Here is a 27856-nt window from a genome sequence, read left to right as displayed (position 1 = left end):
CCTGTGGAGAGAATAGGAGTTCAGAGGTTTCATTGACTATTGGGGGGTGGGGTGGTCAGTAGGACTCCCTTCCTATTCCCCCACCCTCTATCCTCAACCTGAGCACAGCTCAGGAACCTGCCCAGTTCCCCTGCCCATCCCCCACATTCTCCCACTACCCACCAGCTAGATAGAAAATCCTTCTCCCATTCCCCAACCAATCAACCCTCTCACTCCATCCTTGGATGGGGGACTCAGGGATCAATTCTAGTACTACTGGGTTCCTTGCTGGGCACCCAGGACTGTGGAGATAGAGTTGTCTTCCACATTGAAAGGCTCTAGGCTACGAGACCAGGGCCAGTCCCCCACACCAGGGATGGGTGTCTTTTTCTCCTGAGTCCTTCTCTGAGAGGAGAGGCAGGGCTAACCAGCTCTCCCCAGCCCAACCCCCAACCCTAGTCCCCACAAAACTTGGCTCTGGACTCCTGGGGAGGGGGAAAAATTACACAGTTTGACTCCACATACACAATCCCTCATACATGGTCACATACACCACAGCACACTTATTCCATACACACAACACACAGCAATTTCTACAAAAAGACACATAAACATACATATGCACATCCAAAGAATCACAAAAACTCAAATTTTGAACCTAATTCAACGTGTCCCTGACATCTCTCCTCTGGTGGAGGACCTCCCAAGACAAGCATCTCCCTGCCAATCTCTAAAGGCTGCCTTTTCTACTCTTGGAGAGATCATTGTGAGAAAGCTGGTATTGACACAAAGCAGAATTCTTGTTCCTATCACCTCCCCTCATCCCCACCCCTACACGCTCTTCCTTCGTGCCTTCTAAGGGACAAGCAGAACAAATCTAATCCCTCTTACAAATGACAGCCCTTCAAATCCTGGAAGGCAGCTATTCTGTCCCCCCAAGTCTTCTCCTGTCCAGGCTAAGCACACCCATGTCCTTCCACTAATCCTTAGGTCACATCCTCTCTAAACCCTCACCATCCTGGGTGTCGTCCTCTTGAAATGTTTTCAGTGTTCTGATGCTCAGAAAAGACAATGCCAGCCCAGACATGGTCTGACCAGGGCAAAGCGCAGCAGGACTATTACCTCCCTCGTGGGAGGTTGGTTTTTTGGGTTTGTTTTAGTTCAATGAGGAACAACCATTACTATTTATTTGGATGCTTATGCTACGGTAGATACAGACTGTATTCTTTGCCCTGCAGGACCAAAAACAAACAAATGAACAAACAAAAAATCTCCACATCCCTAAACCCTGAAAAACAGCTAGAAAGGATAAAAAAATTCCAACAGAACACCCTGACACAAATACCCTCATGGATACCACTATATTTTTCAATGCAGCCCTCATTGGTTGTTTTTCTGCCATATCACTTTGTGTTGACTCATGTGGAATTTGCAATCCACTAAACCCCCCTGGCCTTTTTCATACAGACTATTGTCTAAACATCTCCATCTTGCACTTGGTAAGTTGACTTTTAGAACCCATGAATTTGTCTCTATATTATTGTTGTTTCATTTTTACTTGATTTGACCTAATATTTTGGCCCATCAAGATCTTTGGGGATCCTGACTTTTGTTCTTAAAATGTGGTAGCTCTCCCTCCTAGCTCTGTGTCATCTGCAAATTTGACAAACACATAATTTATATCTTCATTCAAGCTGTTGAACAAAACAGAGACATAGACTCATAGACACAGACACATACATAGACACAGTAGATACATGGGTAGACAGAAAAATGTATATAGCACAAATGTCAACAGATAAACACCCATATCCCCCACACAAACATACATGTGAAAATACAAATTATACATGAAGAAACACATTAAAGACATAAATGTATTGATACACACATGTCTGGACACAAAACAGGCAGCCCCAACTTTTAAACAAAACCCATTCCTGAAACTCCTCGGAGTGCACAGAAAGCCCACGCACTACTGATTTGTTTCAGGAAGGCATTAGTAAGCACTAATGAAGGAGTCACTGCCAGAAAAGATAAAGTGTGAGGGAGGAAGATAAAGTTGAAAAGAGGGGGTTGCCTCTACATACATGTAAGCAATGTGCACGCACACACACACACACACACACACTCCACCTTCTCTGAAGGTCAAATCCCATCTCAACAAACCATCACAATGCATATCATTGTGTAAGAACTGGCCCTCTAAAGCCAGTGGGAAAGTCTGGTTAGTAGACCATTGCCTGATACTGAAACATTTCAGCATATCCTGGAGGCCATTGGGTGTTTGTTGTGAGGGGATGTAAATTATATTCAGTGTGCAGACACCTGTACACTTAACACACACACACACACACACACACACACACATACACTCATCACACACAGAACTACTTCCCTACAAAGTTAAGTCCTGGTTGTCTGTCCTCTGTCTCTCTCTTCCCAGCCATCTGTCTATCTGTTCCCAGCTGTCTGTACTCTCTCTTCCCCATCCATCCTCAGTTTAACTCCCTACACGAGCACACATGCACACACAAACACACACACACACACAAACACACAGGCTTAGCATGGGCAGAGCTGAGTGTGGGGCCCGGGCCTCAGGTCAGCTGGGGATCGGCCCTCATTACCTTCTCTAATCCCTTGCCATGTTTTCTCAAGAGCGTTCCCTGTAGAAACAATGTCACAAGTCCATCAACTGTGCCAAGGGGTGTCGTAAGGCTGTGTGTGTGTGTCTGTGTGTCTGTGTGTGCTGAAGGGTCCTGGAACACAAGGTGTGTATGTCCATGTGTATGCAGATACCTCTAAAGGAATCTATTCACATATGTTCATGTGTCTATTAGAAGTGTGTGTATGTGTGTGTGCCCACACAGGAATTCAGGAATTGTCTTAGGTTTCTTTTGTAACCACCTAGCATGTCTAGGACAATGTTAGGCACATACTAATTATGTGTTAGAGGTGGAATAAGCATATTTATGGAGCTGTGTTAATCCCTAAGTATTTGTATGTGTATATAAAAGTCTATGCTCCTGTTCATATATGCATGTTTCAGTGTGTGTGTGTGTGTGTGTGTGTGTGTGTGTGTGAATAGGGAGCCTGGGGTTGGCCTACAGGGGACATGGATGTTACTATTATGTTGGGGCCCCTCTTCTCCCTAAGCCTTTTCCTCCTTCCCCTCCCCCATTGAACTGGTAGGTCTAAGATGGAAAGGGGGTGTGGAGCCTCTGGACCTGGGTCATTTAGGTGTCCCCTTCCATGCAGATTCAGGAAGTCTGGTGTTCCCGTCTGCCCAGGGAATCCTGTTTCCCAAGGGGCCCAAAGGTCTGGCCTGTAGGTGAATGGGGAGGAGGGAAGGGGAGAAGGGAACCCTTGAGAGGTGAGAGGGAAGAGGAGGACTTATGAGGCTGGGAAGGAGGGGTAGGAAAGCCCTTAGTGGGGATGGAAAGAGGACAGCTCTTAGAAGGAGCAGGGAGAGGGAACATTTCCTCCAATTCCAAATCTTTGCAGGCCAAACAAGTTTATGTGACTCTCTGGGAAAGGAATTGGGGATGGGGGGTGGTGGTACGGGACTGTCCCAATAGCCTTCTTTGCCCCACCCTGTTCCTAGGTAATTTCTGGTCAGAGGCAGAAGGGGAGAGGAAAAATCAGGAGTAGCAGCTTCTAAAGAGGGATCCCCAGAATTGCATACAGATTATAGAATAATAGGTTCTGCCCCCAGATTGTGTTGTTCAAAGACAGGGCTGTGGGCACTACCCATGCCATCTTGGGCATGAGGAAGAGAGTGTAAGGCTGGGAAGGAGAGGGACATCCATTCCCTCCCTCAGGGATCCCGTCCTCCCCCAAGACAAACATAAGGCAGAATCCTTGAATGGCAGTGCCTGTGGTGGGTACCCCAACTGGCACCAAGCAGTCCGGCCAGGCAGGGGCTCTCGAGAACATGGGGATTTTGGGGAGGTGCTGAGGCCAAGGCCAAGGCCGGGCTGGGGTGGTGAGGTGGAGTGCAGCCACACAAGACAGGGGACTGACCAACCAAGTTCGAACACTGAGCGGACAGACAGACAGAGACGGGCTGCTGTACTTACAATCATCTGCCGCAGGGGGATGGAATAATCAAGAATTAGAAAAAAGATTGCTTGCCTCTAGGTGGCTGGGGCTCAATCCCTGTCCTAGACTGGGCCTCAGGCTGGACCAATCTCTCCTATGACTCTTAGGGTCAGTCTAAGGTGGTCTCCGCTGTGGGAGCCAGTCATTCTGGGGTTGACCAGCAGAAGGCACTGTTTGCTCAGCCCTAAACCTTCGTACTATGCTCTGGCTTCTACAAGTCTCACCTTTGGCCACTGGGTTTGGTCCCCGGTGGTCTTGGGGTCCCTTCCACCACTCTTAGCAGTTTTTCATTCTCTGCTCCCATTCAGACCTTTGGCCTAATGACTCAATTCCTCTCCTCTGTTCTATTTTGGGTGTCCTGAAGTCAAAGGAACTAAGCCCTCCCCCCCCCCCCCAAGGGGTATCTCTCTAGTGCAGGAGTAGGAATCAGAAAATATAGCCACTTTTGGGGTGGGCTCAGAGAGCTTGCTAAGGATACAACAAAGGGCTGCTGGAGGGGTCCCATCTTCCCCCTTTCCACCCTTCCACCAAAGCCCACCCTTCTTACTTCTTCCCTAGGGCCATCAGGAGTTCCTCCCTTGCTTCCCCTGGATCCTTGATGGTCTCCTTACAGCCCCAAACCCATTGCTGATGGAGGGAGATGAAGGCTCCAGTCTCTTAGGCTGGTCTCTCCTACCTCCCCTTAGTCCCTGATACTGGCCTATCTATCTTGGAAGTGTCCTTTTGAAAGAATGGGCCTCTTCTTGGAGATGAAAGAAAGAACTAAGGGATTTCTGACCTTTCTGTTTCCAGACCTCTCTCCTCTCTGTGCTCTAGGACATCTCTGACCTCTGTCCTCAGATCTTTTTACTCCCTAATAATGTCTCTGACTTCTGACCCAAATTCTAGTCTCCAGTTAATCTCTTGGTTCTTGAATGTCTCTGTTCTCTGACCTGGCCATGGATTCTATTTGTGACTCAGCAGGTCCCAATTTTGAGTTCTTGGGGCCTGTCTGGTCAGAGACAGAGGCAGAGCACAGGTGGGTGCTGGCGGCCCCCAGCTGAGACTTACCGTCTGGTCTGTGAGCGGTGGCAGGACTATGGTCTTCTCCATTGTGTTCATCACCAGCTTCCAGAGCTCCTTCAGTACTCGCTTCAGCACTGTCTTCTCACAGATTTTGGCAAAGAGGGTCAGGCTAGGGGTGGGGAGTGAGTAGGGGAGCTGAGCTGGCATCCATGGGTGGGCAGAGGCCTCACCCATATCCCACATGTTTGCCCCTCTCCCACTTCAGAGAGCACAGCAGGCAGAGGGGAGAGAAAGGCAGCGCAGGTCCTCCCTGACGCCTTCTAGCTGTGGGGAAGGGGAGCTCAGGTCTTACAGGCTGGATAGGATCCCAAGCATAGTTTTCCCTTGTCACTGTTCCCAGGTGGCCACTATGTCTCCAGGAATATCATGCTTTCCCTGTACTTTGCAACCCTGGTTCCATCTTTTCCATCCCCCAATCCCCCAAAGCCATCCCTCTTACTACTGCCAGTCTTCCTTCCCTTTATGTGGCTCCTGCAAACCCCAGATTCTGACTATAATTCAGTCAACAAGTATCTAATGGTTCCTGGACTGGGTGGGAAGATGGAGCTGGTGATCTCTAAAGCCCCTTATATAAGCTCCAAAATCGCAGTACTTTAGGATTTCAAGAGTCTATGAGTCTAAGTTTCTAACAATCTAAGGAAGTGTTAGTCTAAGATTCTAGCAGTCTGTGAGACTAAGGTTCTAGAATTCTAAGAATCTAAGATCCTAGAATTCCAGTCATCTAAGATGCTAGAGTTTTACATGTCTAAGATTTTAATAGGCTCAGATTCTAGGATTCTATGGATGGCATCCTGGAAAGAGCACTAAATTTTTGAGTCAGATGTCCTGGGTTCAAATTCTGACTCTGCTACTTAGTACCTGTATGACCTTGGGCAAATACCTTACCTTCTCTGGGCTTCAGTTTCCTCATCTATAAAACAAAGGGTTTGGACTAGAAGAAACACAAGGTTCCTTATAGCTCTAAACATTATGATCCCACGAAGTTAAAATGAAAAGGTTCTAGTAGGGAGGGCATGGGGTGAGACTTTGGTTCAAATCCTGATAGCTGGCTGACTCTTGGAAAGTCATTCCCCTCTCTCAGAGCCTCTGTTTTCTCATCTTCAAAGTGGGAGTAATATTTGCACCACCTACATCAAATTTGATATGCAGAAAGTGCTTGATGTCCCTTAAAGCAGTGGGGAAGTGTGAGTTGTGAGTCTAAGGGTTGAAAATCATGATTTTACGCTTCTGTGATAATGTTGCTGTTCAGTCATTTCAGTCATATCTGACTCTTTGTGATCCCAGTTGGGGTTTTCTTGGCAAAGATAGTGGAGTGATTTGTTATTTCCTTCTCCAACTCACTTTGCAGATGAGAAAACCAAGCAAACAGGGTCAAGTGACTTGCTCAGGGTCACGCACTGCTATTAAGTGTCTTCAGGCTAGATTTGAACTCCGGTCTTCCTGACTCTGGGCCTGGTGCTTTATCCACCTAGCTGCACAGATAAAGAATCTATCATAATAAGATTTTGTGATTCTCCCTATACTCACTACGCCCTCCTTCTTCCCAATGGTCCTCCCTCCCTCTGGGCCCTGAGGGTGGGCACTCACTTGCTGTCTAACAGGTCCATGATGGGCTGCAGGACATTATCAGCATCCTGGGCAACGCTGCTGCAGGCACTGGCTGGCACATTTCCTGTGCCCTTCACTTGACTCAGGATGTCCCCCATCTGCTTGACACACTCTTCTATGTGTGGCTGGAAGCTAGGGGCATAGGGCTAGTCATCAGCCTAGGGCTCCCTGAAGGGCAACCCTGATACTACAGAACAGGGAGGTTTAGGGTGGGGGCAGAGGCAGAGAAGGGGTCAAGGGAGGGAGTCTGAGGCAGGGGAATGAGTAGTTGGGGGCATAGAGGAAAGGAAGCAGAGTAATTGGGTGAGGGAGACATAGGGATGGAATGATTGAAGGAATAGAGGCATGGAGTGATGAGGTTAGGGCTGTAGTTTGGGGATTGAAATTCTTACACAGACCCTCCCTCCTCCTCACCCCCCATACACACACACACAGACACACACACACACACACACACACACACACACACCAAACCTGGCCCTATTGATCCTGTTCTTCTTCCCAGAGTCCTCCAATAGCTGAGGTCTAGGAGTTCAGAGGCCTAATTCTCCCCTTCCGTCTGTTCTCCCCATACCGTTCACAAGCATACCCACACAAACACTCACACACCTGGTGGCAAATAGTCGACTGAGTTCATCCAGCACATTATTGAGTTTCACCTGAAGCTCCTTCAGGATGTCACTGGCTTCAGCATCCAGCTGGGGATAGGGAGGGGGTGAAGATGAGACTGTTGTCAGAGTGGACCCATGTACTTAGAGGGGCAAGCAAGAGTCAGAACAGCTATAGATTCAAACCTCCTGGGGTCAGTGGGCACCATCTCCCTCAACTGATCAGACTAACCAGACTGACAATACCTTTGGCCAGAGGCCCAGAAAATCACAGAATCTCTAAGGCTATTGGGCCCAATCAGAGAAGGAATCCTTTCTAACATCCTTGAGGAGGAGTCATCCAGTTTCTCTTTGAACACCTCCAGCCCCAGGGAACTCCCTAACACTGGAGGTTGCCATTTCTACATTTGTGTATTCACTCTAGCTGTTAGGAAGGTTTTCCTTTACAACTTTCACCCCTTTGGAGTAAAATGTATCTTTCTCTAGGAGAAGGACTATTTCATTTTTGTCTTTGTATCACCAGTTCCTAGCATAGTGCTTGGCACAAAATAACACTTAATAGATACTTGTTGAATTGGATTGATGCTAAAATTGACCTTCCTACAATTTAGCCACATTGTCCCTTGTCCCCCCTTCAGGGGCCAAGTCTAATCCCTGTTCCATAAAAGAGCCCTCCACATGCTTGAAGACAGTCCACATTCCCCCCAGGAAAATGCCCAGTTTCCTCCATAAGATGTTTATATTTAGCATAGTCTCCAGGCCCTTTGCCATTTTAATTGCCTTCGTTTAGATATACTCTAGGTTGTCATTGGCTTTCCTGGAACCTAATACCTCCAACTGAACCCAGAGCTCCAGATATTCTCTGACCAGGTAAGGGGGCAATGGGAGGGCTCTCATTCTGGTCTGGACTTTTGGACATCCATAGAGTCCATCAGCAGACCCATGCTGGACACTAGACTTCTCTTAGTGCACCCTGAGATCCTGCTAGCTTTTTTTGGTGGCCACATCACACCGATGATTCATATTCAACATTCAGTTTACTGAAAGCCAAGGGTCAGCTTCAGATATTACTATTCATCTATTCGTGTCTCTCCCCCTCCCCCCACTACACACACACACACACACACACACAGAGAATTGTGAAAATGATTATTTGAACCTACGTGTAGAATTTTACATTTGTCTCTAATTTCACCTTATTGAAATAGGTATAAAATGCCCTGGAAAGGGTTTGATGGATCCTAAGCCCGACAGCTGATATGCCCTTTCCTTTTTAACTTTATGTAGTCTGAAATTTGGTAAATCCATCATTAATACTTTCATCCAGGCAATTCTTATAGGGGACAAGGAAAAGGAAACTTTCCTGCCTATTTACCCTCCTAGTCCTGGCCCCTGTGAATACCACCCAGAGTCTGTATTCCTTACTTGATCCTATCCCACTAACTTTCCTGGTTAGTTATCTCTTCCTTGGTGTTCAAGGTAAATGGGGTTGAATGAAGTCTGGAGTAAGGGTGGAGGAGGGAGCCAGGATTCTGCCTCTCACCCATCTACCTCAGGGCCCTTGATTCATAAAAAGAAGAAGGACCCAGGCTAAGAGTTTCGCCTCCACTCATCTTGGGCATTTGCTCAGGGAGCCTACTGGACAACCTAGCTCTGGGTAAGAGGGGACATGGGAGTCTAAGGGGTCACAGGTCAGAGGTGATACAGGTCAGAGAGAACAGAAGAGATCACTGAGGACACATTGGACCAAAGAGAGTGCATCTGGGGCCCCTGCTCTTCCCATTCCCTCCATTCAAGTCTTACCTCCTTCCCACCCATGGCTTCAAACATCTTCTCCAGTTGCACCCGAAGTTGCTGTGTGTTGTTCATGAGGATGCATGGCTGTGGGGTGAGGCAGGGAGATAGCAGAGGGTCAGAGCCCATGCCCTGGGGTTCTCCTTGAAAACACAGGTTATGAGAGATGTCTGATCAGCTTCCCCACCCCCACTTCTACCCCAGGCAACAGGGAAGGGGCTGGGATTTCTTCAGAGTTCTTAGGCAGAGATGGGAATCAGAGAGACCCAGGCAGGGGTGATGATATGCCCAGTGTCACATGGGGATTTCACAGAATGTCTGGAAACTAAAAGTGACTCTGGGGTTTCTGGGATCCCTCAAAAGTGGAGTCAGAGATGGGCAAGGGAAGAAGATAGAGGAAGAAAGTCTAGGGGTTCACAGTCATTCCCCCTTCTGCCAAGGGAGTGTAAGTTATGGCCCTAGTGTATGGGAGGGACTGAGAACAGTGGCCAAGTAAGCCAGGGCCCGAGGGAAAGGAATAGAAAAGGGACTTTGGGGGTGAAGTAAGGGAAAGGGAGGGAGGTGGGTGATGGAGATAGGAGGCAGATGAGATGACTGGGTGTGGGAAAAGGGAAAGTCCCACAGAGGCACATTGAGTCACATCTAGGCACTCAGACAGACAGACACACATACACAAATATTACAGCCAAGGTGTTGAACTGAATGTCTGGTAGGATTAAGGGCAATGTGGACAAGAAGTGATCTGGGTCTAAATCTTCCCCTTCCCACCTCAAGCACTTTTAAGACACTGCTCCTTTAAGACAACTGGGTCAAGGGAAGACAGCCTTCTGAGTTGGCTTCATCATACTCTTCTTTAAAGAAACAGAACACATCTTTGCTTGTCCAGTAAAGGTGGGGTACATGACCTCTGAGAGGCTGGCAGCCACTCTGCAATGTCCCACTCTGGATATGGTCTGCTAGTGGCAGTTCTGGGGTGCAGCCAAAGGGGAGCCTGCCCACATATTATTATATATGTGCATCTATGTACATTGTGCGTACACGTACACAATGCGTGATACAGATATCTATATCATCTAGTTCTATCTGTCTGTATCTATCTATCTGCCTGTCCGTCTATCTGTCTATCTTTCTATCTGTCTGGATCTGTCTGTCTGTCTATCTTTCAATCTGTCTGTATCTATCTGCTTGTATCTGTCTGTCTGTCTGTCTGTCTCTCTCTCTCTCTCTCTATCTACCTACCTACCTATCTATCTATCTGTCTATCTATCTATGAAGCAGGTCTGAGGAAAGAAGCAGAAAGGCTATACTATACAGAAAGATTGAAGAAAGGACGTACTTGGGAACCACATGGCATTTAGAGTTAGGACTGATCAATGCAGCGTGGGTGGATAGAGGGGCCAGCCTTGGAGTCAGGAAGACCTGGGTTTAAATCCTGCCTCTAACATATACTGACTGTGTAGCCCTGGGCAAGTCACTTGACCTACTAAGACATTAGGCATCTCTAAGAACATAAGTTACCAATAAGCAGTTAACTTTCACTGGGAGAGGGAGTTCCCTCTCTAGAGAGTTCCCAATACCAAAGAAATCATTGTTCTATCCCCTATTCCTATCGTCTAGATGGTCTAAATTTTTAATATTAGTTAGGTGGTGGTCTTAAAACCCTCTATATAGATAGACACAGACACACTCATAGACATGCTCTCAGACTCAGCTCCCCTCAGACACCAACACAAATGTATACCCCTTCTGACACATACCCATATTCTGTCTTCTTCTCCTCCTCTCTCCCTCCCCCTCTCAGTCTCTCTCCCTGTCTGTCTCTGTCTCTTTCACGGACTCATAGAAATTAAATTTGGAAGGCATCACAGAGATCATTTAATCCAATCCCTTTCATTTTGTAGATGAGGAACTAAGACCCAAAGGTGAAAAATGCCTTGCCCAGGTCATAAGGTGTTGTCCTAACAGAGTAAAGACTCGAGCCTAGGTCTTTTTAACTCAGAATTCGGTGGTGTTTCTACCACACCACAGTCTCTCTCATATATATTCAGATACCCACGGTCATTCCTTTACATGAACACACACACGTTCAGATTTGTGTGACCCAAATGGGGGGTGATGGAGTAGGAGTGGACAAGGAGGACCCCAGGAGCCAAAGAGGGAGGGGAGAACACGTCACCACTTTTTCCTTCTCCTTAGAGCAGTAGGTGGTGAAGTCCTTGGAGATGATCTCAGCATACTGCAACAGGACATTGCTGATTGTCTGTGGAAAAGCACAGAGACAAGACAGACAGCAGATGAAGGATGCGGACCGCTTGGCTCTGCCTCCTATGGCTTTGGAACAGGAGGCAAGATCAAGGGGGCCAGGGCCTTGAACCAACTCCCCACAGTAATGATAAATAATAATAATAGTAGCTAGCCTTTTTATTTTGCTTTAAGGTTTGCAAAGTGCTTTTCAAATATTATCTCATTTAATCCTCTGCAACAACACTGCAAGGTAGGTGCTGTTATCCCCACTTTATAGATGAAGAAATTGAGAAAGAAAGCAGTTAAGTGATTTGGCCCATTCACACAGTAAGAGTCCTGAGCCCAGAAGACTGGGGTTTTCCTGACGCCACTGCACCATCTAGCTGCCCAAGCAGCTATGTTTTATAAGTTGCTGAGCTTGTTACAGATCCTCCTCCCTCTCCCTCTCCCTCTGCATGGCTGTGGGATGAGGCAGGGAGATACCAGAGGGTCAGAACCCATAATCTGGGGGCTGTCCTTGCAGGCACAGGGCATGAGAGACTCCTGATCAACTTCCCTGCCCTCACCTTCCACCCCAGGCAACAGGGAAGGGACTGGGATTACTTCAGAGTTCTTTAGGAAGATATGGGAATCAGAGACCCCAAAAGGGGTGATGATATGCCCAGTGTCACACTGGGATTTCACAGCATGTCTGGAAACTAAAGGTGATGTCTAATAAAGCTGAAGAGAGAATTAAATCCCCATACCCCAAGAATGCAGATCTGTAAAGATACCAGTCATGAAGATTTCCATTATTGGCCGCAGGATAAAGAGACATACCCTGTTGGCTTGTGACTTGCTGCTGAGGGATGTGGTAGCTGCTATATGTTGACCTGATATCACCAACTGGGAGTTCTTCTGTCTTCCTGGGGACAGGGGTCCAGGACAGGACGAAACACCCTCTCAAGATTTGTCAGACTCAATAATCACTATTACCTTTTTGTGACTTAGGTGCCAACAGATGATGCCACCATAAAGAAACTAGGAAGCATCTTTAGGATTATGAAAAGCTGGGCAGGAAACGAAAGACACCTAGGTGCCTAGGTGGTGTTTTCATTCCTGCTGCCTAGTAAAAGCAGAGGCTTCAGAAGAGAAAGTAGGATTTGGGAAATGAACAGTGGGCTAAGAAGATGATATCAAAAATAGGATTTGGGTCTCTGCATTGTGTCTTCAGCTACAGGAATGATGGGCTGTTTGTCGTTGGACAGGGATGGAACACACATGTAATCATGGAACCTCAGAGCTGGGAAGGACCTCAGAGACCAAGGTCTCTATACTTGAACAGGAATTCACTCCAGCCCAAGGTCACATAGTGAATTCATAGCAGAGTTAGGTTTGGAGTAGATGACATATGGACAAAGAGAAGGCAGAACTACTCAACTTGAATTTTGCTTCTGTTTTCTTTTCTAGGGAAAACGACCTTCAGCATGGAAGGAGCAAAAATGGCTAACAGGAAACTGAAACCCAAGGTAAATGAGGAGATTGAAAGAAAGCCCCTTGGCGTTCACAATGACTTCACATCACCAAACCTGGACAGGCTACATCCCAGGGTATTGAGTATATCTGTGAGCTTCTTTTGGTAGTCTAGCTGTGAATGAGGTGTATCAGAGAGAGAAACAGGCACGCGCTATGTTGACTTTCAAAAGGAGAAAATACTACAGGCTGGTATCCATGGCAAAAGTCTAGAGTAGATTATTAAAGAGTCAGTCTGTGAGCACTTACACAGGGAAGTAATCACAACATGCCAGCATGGATTTACCAAGAACAAATCTTTCCAGCCTAACATAATTTCCTTTTTTAAAGGGTTACTAGATTGGTAGGTCAAGAAAATACTTTAGCCACAACGTAACTGGATTTCATTCAGCAAGGGATTCATCAAACCAGTCTCATAGTCTCCTTCTGGACAAAATGGAGACATATTGACTAGATTGTAATGGCTGATTTCAGAGCTGGTTGAATAACTAGATTCATAGAGACAATTAATAGTTTGATATCAACCCTGTGGGAATTTACTACCGGAGAGAGCAGAGTTCTGTCCCCATTCCTATTTTGTTCTTTTTTTTTTGCCCCAAAGACTTAGATGAAGGTACATGTGGAATTCTCATTAGTTCACAGATGACACGGGCTAGTAGGGTTAGCTAACATGTTGCATGTAAGAATCAGGACCCCAAAAGATCTTAAAAGGTTAGAATGTTGAGTCAAACATAATAAGATAAAATCAAACAAGAAAATCAATGGCACAAGTATAAGATGGAGAAACATGGACAATTAATGCGAAAAAGTCTCCAAACTCAATCAAAGTCAAAGTGTGATATGGAGGCCTCCTAAAGCTAATGCCATATCTGGTTGTGTTAACAGAAGCATTCTGTCCTGGACAAGGCTGATGAGAGTTCTTCTGTCCTCTCCTCTGGTCAGGCCATATATGTCTTCATTTCTGAGCAGCGTATCATAGGAAAGGCATTGACAAACTGGAGATCATCCAGAGGTGGGTGACCAGGGTGGTGAGGGCATTGGAAATTTTGTCACAGAAAAATCCATTGAAGGAATTGGGGATGTTTAGCCTGGAGAAGAAAAGACTTGGGGGAGGGAGGGGCATAATAGTTCTCTTTAGGGATTGAAGGCCTCCCAAATCAAAGAGAGATCAAACTCATTCCACTTGAATCTACCAATGGCCAAGTAGGAACAATGGGAGAAAGTTGAAGATTTAGGCTTGATATGTGGAAAGATTTTATAACAACTAGAACTACCTAGAAATGGAATGATCTGCTTTGGGAAGTAGTGTCACTGGGAGTTTTCAATTGAAGGCTCGATTATTATTCACCAAGTATGTGGTGGGGGCATTCCTGCTTACTCTGGGTTGGACAAGATAATCTCTATAGTCCCTGAGGTTCCCATACTGAGATCTCTCACGATTCCATGATCATTTAGTTGGATAATCATTAATCAATAAAGTCATTTAGTTGGATAATCAATCCATTGAGGGCTCTGAAAACCCAGGGAAGAAGATGCAGAAAGTACCTTTAAACTGAAGCTCAATGGTTCTTAAAATACTTTCAGAAAGATTCAAGCCAGGTTGTGATAATCTTTACATTTATACAGCATCATAAGGCTTTTCCAAGATATTTCCCATCTGTCATTTCATTTTAGTATTGTAATATTTAGAGTTGGAAGGTTCCATAGAGATCACTTAGTTTCATTCCTTCATTTTACAAATGAGGAAAATTGTTTTCAGAGCAGGGCAGTTATTTGCCCATGGTCACACTGACCATGGCTGACCGTGGCTCACATGGGAAACTGGGGAGATGATAATGTTTAATTGGTACCTTCATTTCCAAAAGATCTGGCCTGAAACACATGGCTCCTTTATCTATTCCAGTCAGGTCCTTCTACTCTCTACTCACCCATCCTCACCATCTTTTACAGCCAAGTAAATTTCCATTTCCACACTTTTGCTTGGGCCATGCCCTCCTCCTGGAATGCCCACTTCTTTTCCCTCTCTCTCAATCCAGTTTCCTTGTCCAGAAAACTCATAGGGATATTTCTTGATGTTGGTTCTTCCCATCTGCAAGATCTCATCTGGATATATTTTCTAATGTCTATGAAAATGTGAGTTCAGGCTGAATCTTTTCCTATTCTAACTAATCCTGACTCCCAGAAGTTGATCTCCCACCACCCCATATGATCCCAGTACCTTGGCAAATCGACGCATGTAGTGGCCTACAATCTGTGGGTCAGGACACTCAAGTTTCTTGATGATCTCAAAGCTCTGGTTGAGCTGGGAGAAGACATCCACCACAGAGCAGGAGAATAAGGCATGTTCAGAGGTCTGCTGGAACTGTAGAGGGCCAAGGAGTGAGGAAGAAGGTTGTATCACAGGGCCAGAGACTACTTGGCATGACTGAACACTGAGGAAGTATGTATGGGAAGTAGAGTGAACATAAGACCTGCACTTTCCACATGTGGGCTGCTCTCCATCCTACCCATTCTTAAGCCTTAGGGAATACAAGGTTGTGTCTTTCAGACCATGGTTGGGTTCCTGGAGTTTAAAGAGGGTGTTTGAAGCCCTTTTCTAGGTCTGGGGAGTGGTCTCTAGAGGGACCTAGACTAGAGAAGAGCTGGGTCCTTGGAGCATCCTAGAATGGTGATTCTTTGATGCTAATCTGAGGAACCTGGAAGTCTGGGGTCTGACTTTGTCCTGGGTGGGGATGTCATCTTTCCACCAAACTCATCTGAGATAAATGTCTGAGTTAAACTAATCAGTTCCAGGACTGGACTGGGAGAAAAGAGCTGACTTAGATACTCCGATGGGTTCATGAACACCAGGCTAGGCCCTGGGGTTAGCCACACCTTCCTCCTCACTCCCCACCTGCGGGGGCTCCCTGCCTCACCCCATCCTTCTTGTCACGCTCCAAAGCTCCATGGAGGAAGTCCCGGGACACCTCCTCATTCTCATCCAACCACTGGATAACAAAGGGTTCAAACCACCTGCAACAGTGATGTTGGTTCAGTTACCGTCAGTCCCCACCTTCCATAATCTCCCAATGTATCCATGCCAGGACAATGACCCCCTTCATCCTCCTTAGTTTCCCGTGCAGCACCTATCCCAGGTCAAGGAAAGGTGGGTAATCCATTGCCTTCCCCTCTCCCTTTTCCCCACAGAACCCAGCTCGGGAGAGGGGAGGAGTATGACTCACGCCGGGTACTCAGGCACACGGTCCTTGAAGGAGGGCAGCTCGGTCACGTACTCATTGTACAACCATTTGACTTTGAAGTGCAAGTTCATGTAGTCAGCACTCTTGCACAATCGGTGTTTGTCATGCTCTGGAGAGAGGAGCAAGGAACAGGGACAGGAAGTGGGATGGCTCAGAGAAAAAGTCTGTCTCATCTTCTTCCCCAGCCCATGACTGAGTCTCAACCCCAGGCAAGGCTGGATCTGGAGTCAGAGGACCTGTGTTTGAATTCTCACTTTGACCCAAGACTCAACTCCGCTACTCGCTAGCTGTGTGACTTTGGGCAAAACTCTTTCCTTCTCTGGTCCTCAGTGCCTTTATCAGTGAAATGGGGACATTAATGACACCTGCCTCATAGAGTTATTGAGAGGATCAAATGAGATAACATGTAAAGTGGAATGAGACAATGCATGGAAAGTAAAGCCCTATATAAATGCTAACTTGTATGGTTATTGTTATTCCTGTAAAAACCAAAGCCCTATATAAATATTAGTGATTGTTATTGTTATTATCTGTAATTCTAGGGGACTGGACCAGTTGATCTCTAAGTTTCTTCTCCAGGCACTCTCCCAGAAACCAGGAATTTTCCAGGACTGGGAAGCAGGGACAGGTCGGAAGCAGGGCACCATACTCATGCTTACAGCTCACGGGTCTTGTGCAAAGGGAGTGCCCTATTATCCCCTGCCAGTCCAGGCAAAGGATGGGGGTGGGGGGCAAACGAGCTGCCCTGGGGGGCAGGAGGCTCTGGGGAAAGGCTCCTCACCCTCCATGGCATACTTCATGTCCTGAGCAAACAGGTTCCACATCACCTCGGCACTGATCTTGCCCACGTTCAGTTCTTGAGGAAACCTTTCCCAAAAGAGTGTGGAATGGTGGGAAGGAAAGAGAGAGGGAGGGGAAGGAGAGAAGAGGAAAGGCTGAGATGAGGAAGCTGGCCACAAGGGGACTCCCTCTGCTCCCCCTGGCTTTCTCCCTCTTCTTTTCTGCACCCCCTCTCCATAGATAGAACAGTTGGACCTCTCTCTGTCTCTGTCTCTCTATCTCTCTGTCTCTGTCTGTCTTCCTCTCTCTCCCTCTCTCTCTCTTCCTTTCTCTTTCTGTCTCTCTCTCTCTGTGTCTGTGTGTGTGTGTCTCTCTGGTTGTTTGAAGTTCCTGGATCCAAGTTCCTTCATTTGTAAAATGAGGGTGTTGGATGCAGTGAACTCTAAGATTGCTTCCATCTCTATGACTATAGTCCTGTGACTTACAGTTCTTCCACAGGACTCTGACCTCCTTCAGGCTGTAGTGATCACCTCTGAGCCCAAAGTCACCCACACCCAAAAGACCGAATAAGAACATGGCTGAGAGACCCCCTGCACCTAGGATTGAAGGTCACCCTGTTCTTTGGCATCATTCTTTCTGACTCTGAATTCCTAGACTTAGGGTCCTGTTTGTTTCTCACAGTCTGGTCTCCTTATTCCTTCTTCCCTGCTTTCCTGGGCCCTGGGCCCCTTGCCTATCCCTGTCTATAGTCTCTCCTCTGGGGAAGTCCGTATAGGCTCATTCCCTTTTGCTTTACTGATTTCCCAATACTGGTCAACCTGATCCTATTTTACCCACATTAAATGCTCATTTTCACTGTAAATTTCATTTTCCTCTACTCAAGGTCCTGGGGATAGGGTGGTTCGCATACACATGTGTATATAACTAAACAGTTACACACATGCACAATTCCACACATATCCAGCTCTTAGCATAGTACTTGGTACATAAAAGGCATTTAATAAATGTTTGTTATGATTTTATATACATACAGCTACCTGCATGTATACAATTACGCCTTGCACAGACACATACACACATATAATACTCTACCCACAATTCCCTACAAATAAGCACCCATATACAATTACTCACATATGCAAAATTATGCATATGGATCATTACCCACATATCACTATATATAAATTTATATATACACACAATACATAGATATGTATAAATTTGCAAAAGGAAATGACAAATTATTCCAGTAGCTTCACCAAGAAAATACCAAATGGGGTCACAAAGAGTCAGATATGATGGAAAAACACAACTGAACATACACACATAATGCATATATGTATGTATACACACAATTATAGTTATTCACACTGACACACAATTTCTCCTTCTCTTCTCTGTTTCTCCCTTCTTCCTTCCTCATTCCCCTTTCTCTTTCTATCCCCCCTTCATCGTACACATTCACACAATGGCACACATTCACAAAGTTTTCCCACACCCAACATCCCTCTTTTCCCTTCCCTCCACTCACTGGTTGAGGCAGGGTGTGTAGGAGTTCTTGTCTTCCTCGATGATGGACACAATGAGTGTGATGAGCTTGGACCAAAAGTCTAGGTTCTTGATGCTGGGTCCCTGCTCCTCTGGAGGCACCTCACCCTTCTTAGCCTGAAAAGGTCAACATTGATGTCTATCCTAAGGACCACTAGCACAAATCTTCTGGATCTGCTTATTTTGTGGATAGATGAGGAAGGTGAGGAAGATGCTTCATCATCTTGGGAAAGTAGGGAATTCAGATGTGATGTTTGGTTGGTCCCAGAGGTCACATCCCAGTGAAGTCTTCACTCCTGAACCCCCTCCCCCTGCATCTACAAAGTCCATCCCTCCATCACAATATATTCAGTCCCTTCATTTTTCTTAAGGCTTCTTGAGGAAGAGGAGCTGGAACAGGAAGAGATGTGATATCCACATCACCCTTGCATATCTGTGGGACACTGCTGTCTTTGGCCCTCTTCTTTTCCCTCCCTACATCTTCTCTCTATCTTGTTACCTCTAATGGGGTCAGTTAGTATTTCTATGTAGATGACATTCAAATCTGTACATCTGGTCTGAGTCTCTCTCCCAACCTCCAGCACTACATCACCAACTGTTTGTTGGACATCTCCATCTAGATGCCCCACAGACATCTCAAACTCAACAATCCAAAATAGAGCTCATTATCTCTCACCCTAACCTCACCCTGCCTCCAAATGTTTCCATATCTGTTGAGGGCACTACCCTCTTGCAGTTACCCAGGTATGCAAACGTAGAGTTATCCTTGATCTTTCTCCTCCACAGCTAGTCAGTTGTCAAATCTTATTGATTCTACCTTCACAGTATCTGTTAGACTGAAATAAACTCCCTAAAGTTAACCCACTTTTCCTCCAGACTCCCTGGTTTTTACCAAATGTACTACCATCTTCCCAGTCACCTAAGTTTATCATTTCAATCATCCTCACTCTTCCCTTTCCTTCACTCTCCATACCCAATCAGATTTGGTTTTTTCTACCTCCACAAGACTTCTCACAAACATATCCATCCTCTTCTTTCTACTTCCAAGACCACCACCCTATTCAGGCTCTCATCATCTCTCTAGATCATTGTAATTGCCTCCTAATTGGTCTCCCTTCCAGGCTCAGCCTTCTATTCTGCAGTTACCAAAATAAACTCCCTAGATCACAGAGCTAGCTCTGTTACTCAGCTTCTCAAGTACATTCGGTGGTTCCCTGGTGCCTTTAGGACAAAATACAAATTCTTCATCCCAGTGTTTAATAATCTGCACAATCTGACTTCCTCCTGTTATTCCTCTTCATATATCTTGTTTTCTAGCCTATCTCACTAGCTGTTCCTCAGATTCAGCTATCTCCTACATCTGTACACGTGTATAAATAGATCTCTATGTCTATAAATGTACTCCATCCTCATATCACCCTTGTAGAATCGTTATCTTCCTTAAAAGTTTGGCTCAGGCATCCTTTGTTTCATGAAGCCTTCCCCCAGTTCCCCAACTGTAAATACTCTCTCTCTCTTCAAATGAGCTTATATTTATTTATGTGTTCACCTGTTGTTACACCCTCTAGTAGAATGTAAGCTACTAAGGGTAGGGATAATTTTGTTCCCTATTCATATTCCAAGTACCTAGCATAGTGCCTTTTACACAGTAGGCATTTAATAACTATTTGCTGAATTGAATTTTGTTCACTTGACTGAACTGAACTCTATGAACTCTATTATGAACCCCATTTAACCCATTCAACTCAACTCACCCCAATCTCATTCAGCTCAACCTAACCCACCCTGTTTTAGCTCAATTCAATCCAACTCAACTCAATTCAACTCAGCCAAGACCAGTTTAAATCAGTCCAACCCAACTCAATATGACACAATCCAATTCAACCTGACCCAGCCCAATTCAGCATAACTCAACCCAACCCAAACTAACTCAAATCTCCCAAACCCTTCCCAATTCAACCCAGCCCAACTCCAACCCAGTTCAGCCTAACTAAACCCAACTCAACTCAACCAATTCAACTCAAATCAACCCAACCAAATATAACTTTACATAACTCAACCAAAATGGATTCACCTCAATTCAACTTAACTCCAACCCAATCAAATTTAAACTGATTTAGCTCAACTCAACCCAGCTTTATTAAACCCAAGGCAACTCAACCTAATCCAATAAAACTGAACTCAATTCAATTGAATCAAACATGGATTAATTCAACCCAGCTCAACAAAACCCAGCACGTATAACCCAGACAAATAAGACCTCAAATGACCCAGCACAATTCAACCCAACTCGACTCAACTCAATTCATAATTATCCAATTTAACCCAACTGCATTTAGCTTATACATTTTTAGTCTCTGTTAAGGGTAAATCTTACAAGGACCATGGCCTAGCCTTAGCCACCCTCTCCCATGAAGCATCTCCATATCTCATTCCCTTACTGGGTCAGTCTGGTATTCTCGACTATAGAGTTCATGGCAGTTGTTAAAGATGTACTCATAGGTGGAATTGAGGCAGGCCTTCACACAGTCCTTTACCACTTGGCTGGCACGAGGTGGGCTCTGTAGCTCCTGGACCTATGAGAGAGATAGGTCTAGGTAGACAAGGCTGGGAAATGATCTGTCCATCTCAGAAGCTGAAGTTGAACCAATAGTAGGGAATACAGGTGTTATATAAAGCCTGATTGACCAATAGATTCCAGTTTCAAAGGGGTGGTGCCAAAGGAGAGGATCAGTTGTCTAGTGGAAATCAGATCATTGGGAAAGATATACAGTTCTGAGGTATAGGCACATGATGATGTGGTATAGTATGTTCTGGTAGAGAGGCATGGAGCCACTCCCTGGGCAAAAAATGAAAAATAGCCTAGTAGCCAGGAGTCCCTGGGAGATTCCAGGAGACTGCTAACCCCACCCTAGGCAGGACATCTGTGTTACCTTCATCCGGAAGAAGGTGATGCTGGTGAGAAGGTCCACAGTAGACTTGAGATCCTGAAGCCTCTCTGGGCTGCTTGCTGGGAAGTTGTTCTGAAGGGGGAAGGAACAAGGATTACCAGAGACAATAGAAGCCCCCCCCAAACCCTTCCAAACCACAGAGGTGCTCATCAGATGATTCCAAGGAGTCAGGGATTGTGGGAGTCTGGGAGGAGGAAAAGGGATGGCAAAGGGGAACTTTTCTGAGTCTGGGGAAGGGGATATGAGGACATGGGACCTCTGTAGCATAGGGATAGTACAGGGAAGGGCCCTGCCAGAACTAAAGAGTGGCTTGGGGTGGGCATGGGGGCAGAGAAAAGGGGGTGCAACTATATCTAGGTCTTCCACATGGATATTCCACAGCTTCCATCCATATTAAGGTATATGCCTGTATGTGTGTATACCAATTGACCTATGTATCATGGCATGTGCAAGTCCACATGTTGTAGTATGTTTATTGTCATGCATGCTTTTATGTTAGTACCATCTTCCCTGAGTATGCACTAAGGCACACATGAGCAGATTTCTCCACATGCTTGCACCTACATGCCATAACATATTTCCTCATGAACACATGTAAATGTTGGGATGTACAAGTATGTGCATGTTGGAACATGTGTTTTACACACATGTGTTTCTTTTATTTTCTTTTTTTGCTTTTTGGAAAGCAATTGGGGTTAAGTGACTTGCCTAAGGTTACACGGCTAGTTTTGTGTTATGTGTCTGAGGCTGGATTTGAACTCAGGTCCTCCTGACTCCAGGGCTGGTGCTCTATTCACTGCGCCACCTAGCTGCCCCATACACATGTGTTTCTTACCCGGTACATGGACAGGTCGATTCTCAGGGAGTTGTGCAGCTGGTCCAGGAGTTTCACAAAGCGCTCTTTCTGAGGAGACAGTGAACATGGGGCAGGGAAAAAGGGGAAGATTAGAGATGCCAGTGATTATCCTAATCTTGTAGAGGGTGCAACCTCATCTATCCATATGTGGAATGAAGGATCAGAGATGTCTCTTTATCCACATGTTCCCTATCAGGACAGAACCAAACCTGCATATGAAACTGCAGCAATTGCTAGATATGAATGATGATTTTGTCACCTACTGCCCCATCTTGAGAGAATCCAGACCTGGTGACACCTAAGGACACTGAAGACAGACAGTCTAAGACCCAGCTGAGAGGGCAGAGGATGTAGGGGCTTCAGGAGGAAGCTCTTCCAGAGGGAGCCTGTACCATTCAGCAGTTTCCTCTGGGCTGTGGGCATGGTCAGGTGTCTCTGAGCCTGATACCTCACCCCAACAAATGTTTTACTGGGAGCCCTGGGATGGTCAGAAACTGATTTGGCATTTCTCCCCGCAGTCATTAGGGAGTACAAGGAATTTCATCAGTTCTGTCTCTGTCCTGGCAAGGAGTGCCCATCTGGTTGGATGGGGCAAAGGGCAGAGGTAAGAGGTCCCCTCTGAGGGTCCCAGGAGGCCGGGTACTGACCCCAAAGTTGGAGGCAGCAAATCGGTCAGAAGCAGAGACATTGGTAGAGGCTGTGGTGTGGGCGTAGTAGGCATTAATGTTGGCTAACAGGGTACTCATGACAGCTGGTACTCCAGGGCACATGTACTTGGAGGAGAGGCAGGCGAAGTGTCTGGGGAAAGGAGAGACAAAGCAGAGGAGTCATCAGGGCGCTTTCTAGAGGGGCCATCTCCTCCCACTGCTCAGGGAACTGAGTTCCTGTCCTCCTTCCTGCCCTGCCCCCAGGAAGGCTTGCCATGAGGAGGATCCAAATTTGACTTCAGCCATAGCTTTATGTCCCTTTAAATGTCTCCCTACAAAAGGTTCCTCTGAAGAATATATGTCCCCTGTTTCTCCCTCCCCCTCTTTTCCCTTCCTTCCTTCCTGCCTTCATTATTTTCTTCCTTCCTTATTTCCTTTCTTCCCTCTCTGTTTGTTGTCTCAGTCTGTCAGTTTGTTTTCTATCTTTCTCTCTGTGTTCTTTCTATTAATTTCATATTATGTTTCCTTCTCTCTGTCATAGTCTCTGTATGTTTCTTCTCTCTTGAATCTGTGTCTCCATTTACATCTCTTTGAGTATTAAGGATGCTTTTCTCAAATGCAGAATGAGACATACATTTTTTTGACATGGCCAGTGGGGGGAGAATTTGTTTTTCTGACCGTGCATGTTTGTTCTAAGGGTTTTAAGAAATTGTTCAGTGAGAGAGTGGAAGAGACAATGAATGTTTGTTAGAAAAATAATAAAATAAAATTTTAAAAGGAATGAAATGGTCAAAAATATAAAAACTAATCATCCTGAAACATCTTTGAAATTATGTGAAATTTTCCCTATGATTTGAGAAATGATTTTTCACTTAACAGATTTTTTTTATAAAAGAGTGTCTCTCTATTTCCTTCCTCAGTTTCTGTCTCTTTGTTGCTCACCTTGTGTGTCTGTTTCTCTGTCCATCACTGTGTGCCTTTCTCACTCTGTCTCATCTGTTCCTCCTCCCCTTTGCCTGTCTCTTTCCATCTCTCTGTTTTTCTTTCTCCTTGCTCATTAAGTGATTCTTTTGCTAAATCCCAAACTTGATGTTTCCTTCCCTCCTTCACTTCCCAGTATGAAGTTCTCCTGATTGGTTCTCCTTCCCATGGCCGCATCCAACTCTCTTCTGACAGGTTTCCTACCTTGGACCCCACTGGTGACTTCCACAATACCATCCTGACCTTAAAACTGACCAATGGAGATTCACATTGCTCTGCTCCCACAACACCCAGTTTCCCAATCTCTGGTGTCACCTTGATCCTCTCAGCCTACCTGACTCCCTTCTTCTCCTTCCTGTCTTGAATCCATCCCATCCCCACCTGGGATACCAAGGGGCCATTGCCCACCCCACCTGCTATAGCCCACCCTTCTACCCCATGGCTGGTCTCACGTCATGGCTTGGTAGATGGATTCGACGCCATAACGCATGGCAAATTCGTCCACAATTTCCTGGGCTGTCTCATCATAATAGACCTTCCAGGCATCATCACCCTTTGCATCTGGGATCCGGACAGCACCACTGTTCTGCACATCTGTTACAAAGTGGAACAGGTTCTGAAAAGGAAGAGAGGGAACAGAGTAGATCAATGGCAAGAGGAGACAGGACTAAGACAAAGAAGGGGCTCAGGGATTGGGGGAAGGGTATAAGAATTAGTGGGTGGGGTGCAGACTTCAGTCCAAGGACAGTGCCTCTGACCTGAAGAATTCCTGGCAGGGCCCAGAGGCCCTGGAGGGAGAATGAGGACACTGAGATGGTCTCACCTCATGCAGACACGTGTACTGGACATGGTATGGTGCCACCTTCTCCTCACCCTTGATCTCCACACTGATATGTAATCGGATGGCTCCAGACACAGCTGACTTGTCTGTCCTCTTGTCTGGGAACCAAAGAAAGAAGAGACAGAAGGTCAGAAAGGGTCCCCAAAAGTGATCTGGATCAGTGAAGAGAGATATTGGAGGCTTTCATCTTGAGGCAGATAACCTAGACCCAAGGATAGCTTAGAGAGAGGCCACCTGGAAACAAGAGATAGAACCAGAGGATTCCTGGTGTCTGATGGTATTTAAATCTTTCCAATCAGATTGAAGACCCAAGGGCAAGGATTATCCAAAGGTTTTCTTCTCAGACTGGAGACTTTCTCTTGTCTCTTCCTCAGAACAGTGTTGGGTCTCTGCCCATGTCCAGCCCCCTTCCTCCTGCGCCCCCCCCCCCCCCCCCAGTACAAACATGCCAGGAGCAGCTCTCACCTAGATTGTACCAGACATCCATCTCGCCACTCAGAGTTCGTACTTCAATGATGGTCTGGCCCAAGAAGTCATCTGACTCTCGCTTGAACCTCTGTTTCACTCGAGACTTGATGTCATCATCCTCATCCCAGACACGCACCTTGATGCGGTCTGAAGAGTTATGGCACTCACTGTGGGGAAGGGGAAACTGTTCATACCCTGGGCATCAGTGCCAGGGGGAAGCTGGGAGGAGGAGGGAAGGAGTGGGGCTGGACCCCCTTGCCAGAAGGGATTTCAGGGCCAGGTGGGTCCTCCCTGAGCACTGGGAGACACCCCCAGGTGAGGGCACTTACAAATGGAAGTTCTCTTCCCACACAGGGTTGAGATTCCCATAGATGGTTTTAGTTCGTTTCTTCGTCTTGCCGACCTGGACAGTAACATAGGGGTCACTGGAGCCGGTTTTATCCTTTGCCTGAAGGCCTTGGGCACAGACCACTGGAACACACACATGCATGTACAAACACATGTGTGAGCACATGCAAATGTACATGCCAGATCAGATTACACACACACAAACATAAGCACATGTGTACACGATTCAGGGGCATATATTCTAGCACACTTGCATAACACATACATGCATGCATATGTATGCCAGGACATGTGTTCACATATCACGTGATCAGACACAGACACAAATACACAAACAACACTCTTGCACACATATCACCTGTACACATATCCATGCATCCTTGTAAACCCCTATAGAACTGAGCTAAGCAAGGCAGTCCTGGGGAGTCTTGGAGACAAGACACCCAAAGGGCTACTGGTAGTGTGTTGGGAATGCAAGAGGCTCCCAAGTAATACCAAGAACACAAGGTGGTGCTAGGGGATGCTGAGGATACAGGATGGCATGGGCATTTCCCAGGACATTAAAAGGAGTGATAGTAAATTAAGAATCTATTAAGTATCTGCTATGTGTTAGACATTATTCTAAATTCTTTTTTTTTTTTAAAAGCAATTGGGGTTAAGTAACTTGCTCAAGGTTACATGGCCAGTTAGTTCTGGGTGTGGTGCTAAGTATCTGAGCCTGGATTTGATCCCCAGGTCATCCCAACACTGGAGCCGGTGCTCTTACTCACTGAGCCACCTGGCTGCCCCTAAGCAATTGGGGTGAAATAACATGCTCAAGGTTACACGGCCAGGTGTTTCTGGGTGGGTGCGAATTGTCTGAGCCTGGATTCGATCCCCAGGTCATCCCGACACTGGAGCTGGTGCTCTTACTCACTGTGCTACCTGGCCGCCCCTCATTATTCTAAATTCTGTGTAAGTTGCCTCTGGACCTTGACTTAGACAAGAAATCACGAAGAGGTGGGTGCTAAGGGCATCACTAGATGGCCAAGGAGATGTTCCCAGGAGCCCAAAAGAAAGCTATTTTTTCCTAGGAAGTGGCTTGGAGCCTGGTGATTACAGAGGGGGTCCGGGGGAAGGTGGGAAGCCATTTGTGAAAAGATACCAGTGAAGGGCATAGATGCCAGTGGGGCCTAATATACACCATAAATTCTACCTAGCCTCGGTCACCCAACCCCCTGCCACATCTCTGGGGGTCACACAGTCTGACACCCAGGGGACCTCACCAGTGATACTGATCTTAGCCGACCACTTGGACGTTCCATCCAGGACACTCTGTTTCACAGCCTTCATCTGCTGTGTGTGTGTTGTCTTGGAGACTGCAAAAATCTCCTGGATCAGCTCAAAGATCTCAGGCTTGTTGCGCTCCCGGATCTTCATGCGGTCCTTAAGCACCATGATGATGTTCTGTGTGCGGTCCTCAGCCCCATGCTTGGAGCTCTTCTCTGCAGCTCCTGGAGCATCAGCAGAAGAACTCTCAGGCTTTAGGCTGTTAACCTCAGACTTTCACTGATTCTCCAGGCCCCTCACTAGGTCCCAATCCCTCCCCAGTCACCGTCGCTGTTTCCCCATCTTCTTCCAGATGTCCCTCCCCCTTTCACTCACACATAAAATTAAGAGCCTGAAGGGCCCTTCGGGTCCATTTAACTCTGCTCTCTCATTGTGCAGATGAGAAAATGATTTGCCTGGATTCAGATAGGGAGTCAGTGGCAGAGCCAGGGTCTAAACCCAAACCTGAGCTCTGATGCCAAATTCTTCCTCTGCTGCCCCCATTCACCCGGTGATCACCCGTCACTTATTCCTTATTTTGCTTAATGAATTCCCGTTCCCCTCAGAGCTTTTCATTCTCGTCACTGAGCTCCTCATCCCCTTACTAAGCTCCCATCACCTTGCACATAACTACTGGCAACTTCCACACTTGCTCCATTTTCTCTTGAGCCCTGGCTATTGGCATCTCTGCTTTCTCCTACTCTGGCCTAGGATACCCAGGTCCCCACAGTCACTGGAATCTACAAAGTATAAGCTGGGTGGTAGTCTGGTATGCCATATGCTAGGTCTGCCTATGCCAATAGCTGAGATAATTATGGAGTTGGGCTCAGAGGCCCTTGTAGGACCTGGGGAGCTGGTGATGAAGTCCAGGGGAAAAATATAAGGAGAGTTGGCACTCCTGATGTCTGAATTGATCTGAATCAACTTAGGGGCAGACAGATAATGAGAGAGGCAGAGAAATTCCCCCTCGTGCCC

At 46.4% G+C, this 27856-nt stretch overlaps 1 protein-coding gene and 1 long non-coding RNA gene across 3 annotated transcripts in view; one reads left to right on the top strand and one right to left on the bottom strand.

Annotated features, from left to right (window-relative positions):
• UNC13A (unc-13 homolog A) overlaps positions 1-27856 on the bottom strand; it is a 91703-nt gene that overhangs the window by 16721 nt on the left and 47126 nt on the right. Inside the window, exons 18-40 of the mRNA XM_069086895.1 lie at positions 26839-27066; positions 25555-25696; positions 25223-25392; positions 24740-24855; positions 24369-24532; positions 22936-23086; positions 22268-22336; positions 21415-21504; positions 20923-21057; positions 18465-18598; positions 16935-17020; positions 16136-16262; positions 15830-15926; positions 15133-15276; positions 11335-11418; positions 9168-9245; positions 7366-7454; positions 6736-6888; positions 5134-5257; positions 4062-4067; positions 2610-2648; positions 625-653; position 541 (exon numbers count right to left, since the gene is read on the bottom strand). Coding sequence (XP_068942996.1) covers position 541; positions 625-653; positions 2610-2648; positions 4062-4067; positions 5134-5257; positions 6736-6888; positions 7366-7454; positions 9168-9245; positions 11335-11418; positions 15133-15276; positions 15830-15926; positions 16136-16262; positions 16935-17020; positions 18465-18598; positions 20923-21057; positions 21415-21504; positions 22268-22336; positions 22936-23086; positions 24369-24532; positions 24740-24855; positions 25223-25392; positions 25555-25696; positions 26839-27066 — 2456 coding nt within the window. The remainder of the gene's footprint in view (positions 1-540; positions 542-624; positions 654-2609; positions 2649-4061; positions 4068-5133; positions 5258-6735; positions 6889-7365; positions 7455-9167; positions 9246-11334; positions 11419-15132; positions 15277-15829; positions 15927-16135; positions 16263-16934; positions 17021-18464; positions 18599-20922; positions 21058-21414; positions 21505-22267; positions 22337-22935; positions 23087-24368; positions 24533-24739; positions 24856-25222; positions 25393-25554; positions 25697-26838; positions 27067-27856) is intronic.
• On the top strand, positions 12760-16658 carry LOC138160278 (uncharacterized). 2 transcript variants are annotated; one of them, XR_011168120.1, is made up of 3 exons: positions 12760-12910; positions 13800-13926; positions 16339-16658. It is a non-coding gene; the product is annotated as an uncharacterized lncRNA (long non-coding RNA). The 2 variants fall into 2 exon arrangements; XR_011168119.1 differs by having other exon boundaries at positions 16101-16658.

Source organism: Petaurus breviceps, unplaced genomic scaffold (genome assembly GCF_028583685.1).
Source record: "Petaurus breviceps papuanus isolate PSGF00001 unplaced genomic scaffold, PetGlider_PUasm1.0 180, whole genome shotgun sequence".
NCBI classification, from domain to species: domain Eukaryota; kingdom Metazoa; phylum Chordata; class Mammalia; order Diprotodontia; family Petauridae; genus Petaurus; species Petaurus breviceps.
The sequence above is the reverse complement of the archived record's forward strand: the minus strand, read 5'-3'. Positions and strand labels throughout refer to the sequence as shown.